At 40.8% G+C, this 7,795-nt stretch overlaps 1 protein-coding gene across 1 annotated transcript; it reads right to left on the bottom strand.

Moving 5' to 3' along the window:
* Window positions 1-737: 737 nt before the first annotated feature.
* LOC115132842 (thyrotropin-releasing hormone receptor-like) lies at window positions 738-2,394 on the bottom strand. The gene is made up of 2 exons (XM_029665578.2): window positions 1,600-2,394; window positions 738-1,151 (listed from the first exon to the last, which is right to left on the bottom strand). Exons 1-2 carry the CDS (start codon window positions 2,392-2,394, stop codon window positions 738-740), a joined length of 1,209 nt encoding a protein of 402 aa, XP_029521438.1.
* Between the last annotated feature and the right edge of the window lie 5,401 nt (window positions 2,395-7,795).

The raw sequence follows: 7,795 nt of genomic DNA, 5'->3' as shown, positions 1-7,795 counted from the left end.
GAAATCAGTCATTGACACAGACATGGTTGTGACTACATAGCAGGAAGATAAGAATGCTGTGAAGCAAGATGTTATGAGTTCAAATCCCATGTTGAATATAAATTACAGCATAAATGAACATGCACAATGTAATCATGTATATCACAATGTAAAATATGTAAGTTGAAAACATTGTACGTTAAAAGCTCTGTTTGTTTGTCACAACTAGTTCCACAGCATTTTTTTTTTAGGTAAGATGACCTAACAATAATTTCTAGTTGACAGAATTTTTGCCTACGTTTTCTCAAGTTGGAGCTAAGTTTGGGCCAACACATTTTTAAATAGTAAAAGTTGAGTAAACAAAAATAAATTCTTTGCGGAAGCAGTTACTGAGTAAGAATGAGTTGAAACAATGTAGTATTGAAGTGTTTCTGATAAATGCAAAGATTAAACCCAGGATAGTCTCCAAGGAACAATCAAGGAGTTCTACAGCCAATCTTTTACATTGTTTGGGTGACTTAATGTCTTTTAACAAGCAGGTAATGGGTTTTTAATTAGAGATTCTGAGGTTTGGGCTGTGCTATAAGTTTGCACAATATATTCCAACAGTAAATACAAGTAAACTACTAAAAAGTATATGTAAAAAGAAAAAGCGGTAGTAGCCTACTGACTTTTGACACATGGCAAAATATTGACATCACATTCACTTTATAAAACCTCACATTACACAAATAACTTATTTCTATTTTGTCCGTCTATCAGGCAACGCTGAACATAATGCCGGTGTTCCCACACTTCTCTTTGAAGTTGATCCTCTTTCCACCAGTGTCCCCATAGCTGCTGACATCCTCCTGCTCTGTCTGCTCAGGGCTCTCACGGGAAGAGTCCTTCATGACACTGTAATACACTGGCACATTGTACTTGGTAACCTTCTCTGGGTCTAGTCCGTTGCCCTTGCAAAGCTTTTTGAAGGAGGCACGGAACTTCTGAGACATCAGGTTGTAAATGATAGGGTTGATGGCACTGTTGGTGTAGATGCATAAGCGACAGAAGAGCAGGAACCATGTGTTTAGGTAGGGTGGGTCCATGAAAGAGTTTACCACCACCAGCGTCCGGTATGGCATCCAGAGCAGGGAGAAAATAATCACCACCACTGCAAGCATCTTAGTAACCTAAATTATGGGGCACAGGGCAAACAAAATGAAAAAATGCACGGTGCGATAATTGACTCAAATGTTACTGGTCGTTTTTAAAATTATTATTATTATTATTTAAAAAATTGACTGATGAAAGGCACTTTATGCCCGCAAATCAAATTGCAAAAACAAAAGTGTTTTTCTGGTGTAGTGTAGAACAGTCTAATGATGGTAAACAGAGGTGATAATAACAGAATTCCATGGACTTTGAAACCATTACTATGAGCATGCTGTGATCTATCCTCCCTCTCTTGAATTACAATCCAAGTATTACGCCCACATGATGTGTCCAGTTAGGATTATTGTAATCCCATACTACATTGATAAACTGTCAAATGCTGTAGCCTAAATTATTACTGTGAACACATTTTGTACACTGTTGTCAATTTAGAAGCCTTTATCCTCCTGATCTGATGAGCTTTACCTGTTTTCTTGACGTCACTGCACCCTTGTTTGATTTGCCCAACACCTTGACTGTGCTGCTGGAGCGTCCCTGGTGTATAGAACCTTCACTATTTCCATTGAGATTGGTTGGCAAGGGGCTCATGAATAAAATCCTTGCGATGAGACCGTACAGCACAACAGCCACAATCAGAGGGAGGACATAAAACAAAGATAAGTCTAGAAAGTAAATTGGCATGTAGAGGTTTCTTGAGACACGGTAGCCACAGCTGACCAACACCCCATCGGCGTAGACGGTTTCGTTCGTGTCCACTAAAAACAACCACATCATGCAGTAAAGCGAGGTGAAAATCCACACAAAATAAATTATCCTCTTCGCCCGAGACACAGTGCAAATAAATTGCGCCTTGATGGAGTGGCAGATAGCAATGTAGCGCTCAATGGTGAAGGCTGTGATGGAGCAGGATGATACATTGATACCCAGGTATTGCAGGTATGTGATGCAAAGGCACCCAGCATAGCCGTATATCCAAGAGTCGACTACTTCAGAAATATTAGGTAAACCTGCCGCTAAAAGGACGACAAGGTCCGCAATAGCCAGGCTGACAAGATAACAGTTAGTAGGGGTCATCATGTGTTTGGTGCGCAGCACAACCAACACCACCATTATATTCCCCGCTATCCCAACTCCGCATATTAGAAGTGCGAGAACAATTGTTATAACTTGTACTTCCATGGAGTTCTGTGGCATATTAATCAGAACTTCATTCTGTGTGAAATTGATGACATCTTGAGAGATGTCATTAGTATTCTCCATGGTGTTTTACTTGAGTTGGCACATTTCTTCTGCTTTAATTTGCCTTGAGGTGGAACAGAATTAAGATACAAATGATTCCAAGATTGCCCAGAATATATAAAAAGTTATAGTGAACCAATTATTTTGTTTCACAATAAGATACACATATCAGTCAATCATCATGTGAGATTACAAAGAAATTTGAAATGAATGAAAGAGCTACTATATAACAATTACAATATGTGAAAATAGGCAGTTTAGCGACCATGGTTAGGAATGGTCTAAGCTTCATAACTCACCAAGTCCAGCTGATATCCACAGAGACAGTAGGGAAAGGACTGCTTAGTCTCTCAGTGATGCTGTACTACTCCCTCATCTCTGAACACTCACTCTCTCTCTCTATCACTCTATCTCTCTTTCCAGCTCCATTATTCAGCCACACATCAAATGGTGCAGTGTCCTTACTGCTGCTTTGGGCCATCTGATTTAGGTTTGTTCCTATGGGACGTTATCAACGTCTATGACTGTGACTGCGAGGTGATGATAACCCAGCAGTTAACCACAGTAAAATTATAGACTACAACTCAGCCCTGTCTATCACTAGCAATGACAATATAATATTAATTACCCAACTATGGGGCGGCAGGGTAGCCTAGTGGTTAGAGCGTTGGACTCGTAACCGGAAGGTTGCAAGTTCAAACCCCCGAGCCGACAAGGTACAAATCTGTCGTTCTTCCCCTGAACAGGCAGTTAACCCACTGTTCCTAGGCCGTTATTGAAAATAAGAATTTGTTCTTAACTGACTTGCCTGGTAAAATTAAATATGAAGTGTGTACACAATGGTTGCGTAAATGCTGGCACTATGTCCCTTGTTTTTATCATGAAGATAAGCAGGGTTCTTTTTATGTCTTCTTTTGGGCAATTGAGACCAGCTAATATTGATGATGCACCCCCCCTAACTCCTAACCCTAACCTTAACCCTAACCTTAACCCCTAACCCGTACCCCTAGCTCAGCTAAAGTTAGTCATTTGTAACATATCATACATTTTGCAAATTCCTAACACATTATACGAATTGTAATTCAAATCAAATCAAATGTATCTATATAGCCCTTCGTACATCAGCTGATATCTGAAAGTGCTGTACAGAAACCCAGCCTAAAACCCCAAACAGCAAGCAATGCAGGTGTTGAAGCACTTTGGCTAGGAAAAACTCCCTAGAAAGGCAAAAACCTAGGAAGAAACCTAGAGAGGAACCAGGCTATGAGGGGTGGCCAGTCCTCTTCTGGCTGTGCCGGGTGGAGATTATAACAGAACATGGCCAAGATTTTCAAATGTTCATAAATGACCAGCATGGTCAAATAATAGGTCTGGGACAGGTAGCACGTCCGGTGAACAGGTCAGGATTCCATAGCCAAAGGCAGAACAGTTGAAACTGGAGCAGCAGCACGGCCAGGTGGACTGGGGACAGCACGGAGTCATCATGCCAGGTAGTCCTGAGGCATGGTCCTAGGGCTCAGGTCCTCCGAGAGAGAGAAAGAAAGAGAGAAAGAGAGAGAGATTTAGAGAGAGCATACTTAAATTCACACAGGACACCGGATAAGACAGGAGAAGTACTCCAGATATAACAAACTGACCCTAGCCCCCCGACACATAAACTACTGCAGCATAAATACTGGAGGCTGAGACAGGAGGGGTCAGGAGACACTGTGGCCCTATCCGATGATACCCCCGGACAGGACCAAACAGGAAGGATATAACCCCACCCACTTTGCCAAAGCACAGCCCCCACACCACTAGAGGGATATCTTCAACCACCAACTTACCATCCTGAGACAAAGCCGAGTATAGCCCACAAAGATCTCCGCCACGGCACAACCCAAGGGGGGGCGCCAACCCAGACAGGAAGATCACATCAGTGACTCAACCCACTCAAGTGACGCACCCCTCCTAGGGACTCTATGAAAGAGCACCAGTAAGCCAGTGACTCAGCCCCTGTAATAGGGTTAGAGGCAGAGAATCCCAGCGGAAAGAGGGGAACCGGCCAGGCAGAGACAGCAAGGGTGGTTCGTTGCTCCAGAGCCTTTCTGTTCACCTTCACACTCCTGGGCCAGACTACACTCAATCATATGACCCACTGAAGAGATGAGTCTTCGGTAAAGACTTAAAGGTTGAGACCGAGTTTGCGTCTCTCACACAGGTAGGCAGACCATTCCATAAAAATGGAGCTCTATAGGAGAAAGCCCTGCCTCCAGCTGTTTGCTTAGAAATTCTAGGGACAATTAGGAGGCCTGCGTCTTGTGACAGTAGCGTACATGTAGGTATGTACGGCAGGACCAAATCAGAGAGATAGGTAGGAGCAAGCCCATGTAATGCTTTGTAGGTTAGCAGTAAAAACCTTGAAATCAGCCCTTGCCTTGACAGGAAGCCAATATAGGGAGGCTAGCACTGGAGTAATATGATACATTTTTTGGTTCTAGTCAGGATTCTAGCAGCCGTATTTAGCACTAACTGAAGTTTATTTAGTGCTTTATCCGGGTAGCCGAAAAGTAGAGCATTGCAGTAGTCTAACCTAGAAGTAACAAAAGCATTTTTGAAAGTTTCAGATTTTTGCAATGTTATGTACATTTACATTACATTTAAGTCATTTAGCAGACGCTCTTATCCAGAGCGACTTACAAATTGGTGCTTTCACCTTATGACATCCAGTGGAACAGCCACTTTACAATAGTGCATCTAGGTCTTTATCTAGATGCAGATGGAAAAAGGCTGTCCTTGAAACAGTCTTGATATGTTCGTCAAAAGAGAGATCAGGGTCCAGAGTAACGCCGAGGTCTTTCACAGTTTTATTTGAGACAACTGTACAACCATTAAGATGAATTGTCAGATTCAACAGAAGATCTCTTTGTTTCTTGGGACCTAGAACAAGCATCTCTGTTTTGTCCGATTTTAAAAGTAGAAAGTTTGCAGCCATCCACTTCCTTATGTCTGGAACACAGGCTTCTAGCGAGGGCAATTTTGGGGCTTCACCATGTTTCATTGAAATGTACAGCTGTGTGTCATCCGCATAGCAGTGAAAGTTAACATTATGTTTTCGAATGACATCCCCAAGAGGTAAAATATATAGTGAAAACAATAGTGGTCCTAAAACAGAACCTTGAGGAACACCGAAATTTACAGTTGATTTGTCAGAGGACAAATCATTCACAGAGACAAACTGATATCTTTCCGACAGATAAGATCTAAACCAGGCCAGAACTTGTCCGTGTAGACCAATTTGGGTTTCCAATCTCTCCAAAAGAATGTGGTGATCGATGGTATCAAAAGCAGCACTAAGGTCTAGGAGCACGAGGACAGATGCAGAGCCTCGGTCTGATGCCATTAAAAGGTCCTTCACAATTGCAGTCTCAGTGCTATGATGGGGTCTAAAACCAGACTGAAGCATTTAGTATACATTGTTTGTCTTCAGGAAGGCAGTGAGTTGCTGCGCAACGGCCTTTTCTAAAGTTTTTGAGAGGAATGGAAGATTCGATTTAGGCCAATAGTTTTTTATATTTTCTGGGTCAAGGTTTGGCCTTTTCAAGAGAGGCTTTATTACTGCCACTTTTAGTGAGTTTGGTCCACATCCGATGGATAGAGACCCGTTTATTATGTTCAACATAGGAGGGCCAAGCACAGGAAGCAACTCTTTCAGTAGTTTAGTTGGAATAGGGTCCAGTATGCAGCTTGAAGGTTTAGAGGCCATGATAATTCATAACAAATTAAATGGATGATGGACATCCACAAATTAATACCATTTGAAACACAACATATCTTACTAGTTGAAGCCCCTCAGCACTCAGCCAACCTCATCATCTAGCAGACCTCGTCTGTTTTTCTCTCAAACAAAGACAACACATAAGAGAGTAGGCTAGTCCAGCACTACTCTGTCAGTGGGTGGACAGAGCTGTCCATGCTATAGCTAATTCTGATTGGTTGCTTTCCTTCAGTCAAAGATTGTTGCGTCCCTGTATTGTTAAATTAAGCTATATAATGTACAAATACACTGCTCAGGCAGATCACTTTTGACCATGGGTCTCTCAAAATCACCCCATTTGACAAAGCTCATTTTACATTTCCCTGATGCTTAATTAGTGCCATTTTTCTTGTATGCTAGCTTGGATTAGAATCAATAGATACAGTTACAGGCAAGATATTATACAATTGATTCACTTTATTTTTTATTTTGGTACAGACCCAACGATTTATGACAAGAGAAATTATAGAAATTACAAGTTTTTTCCAGGCCTCACAGCAACAAAGCATATTATCTTGACAAAGTCTTGATGGGGTAAACATGACAAAAAATGAAAAGGGACAAAATGGCTGGATTAAAAATAGATGAACAGGCATTATATTAATACACTGGCTAAAATAGCCTTCTGATGCCTTCTGGGAGTTGAAAGTAATGTGCTGATAAAAATGCAGAAGCCTTTTTAATATATGACAAATTAAAACAGTTTTTGTATTCCAACATAAATTCAAGTTACAGAAACAGTTTTTTCTCATAGAGAGACTTTAAATTAGTTTTATGTGTCATATGAAAATAAGTTTTACACAATCTAAACCATTATGGACCAGAAATAATAAACAGTAATACCAAAACACTAAAACTATAATCATGCTTGTTATATGTGGATTTTAAAGCATTATTTTATTTATTAATTTGTGCACATGAAATGTCATACTGTAAGACTGTGCCAAAATATTTTCCCTCTGAACATGAATCTGAGTCTAATAAATGTAATTGTAAAAATGGTTTATTGACACAGATTTTCATAGAGTTTTATGATCATGTAAAGAGTATAATGAGTGTTTTTCATAGCCTACTTGTGCCATAAATGCATCTCAAATGCACTTAGTGACACCTAGTGAGGCTATGTAGACATCAAACCAACTGTCGTCTGTGGATTGTGGAGTTCTTCCTTGCAGTAAGAAATAAAATCATAAATGGTCCTGTTCCTCAAGCGGAAATAAAATGTGTTTTATCAACATCTTTTAAAGCGTCAACCTTTTACAATATAAAAGATTGAGTGAAAACACTTGGGGTTGTATGTTATATGGTATTTATTTAGTCTAGAAACATGGTCACATGAGTGTATTGTTGAGAGGAGGCAGTCTGGGCATAAAGTGGTGCTCCACAACCAGGAGAAAGGTCATATTACTGTGACTCAATAACAGGATGCCCTGTCCTCAACAGGTGTAACGGCTGTTGGTGGAAGAAGGTAAGGACCAAGGTGCAGCGTGCTCATCATTATTTAATAGAACAGAACACTGAATGACAAAGAGCACAACCGAAACAGTTCTGACTGGTGCAGACACAAAAACAGAAAGCAACTACCCACGAAACCCATATGGGCAAGAGCTACCTAAGTATGGTTCT

This window comes from Oncorhynchus nerka, linkage group LG7 (genome assembly GCF_034236695.1).
Source record: "Oncorhynchus nerka isolate Pitt River linkage group LG7, Oner_Uvic_2.0, whole genome shotgun sequence".
Classification (NCBI taxonomy): Eukaryota; Metazoa; Chordata; class Actinopteri; order Salmoniformes; family Salmonidae; genus Oncorhynchus; species Oncorhynchus nerka.
This window is presented reverse-complemented; position numbering and strand designations above follow the sequence as displayed.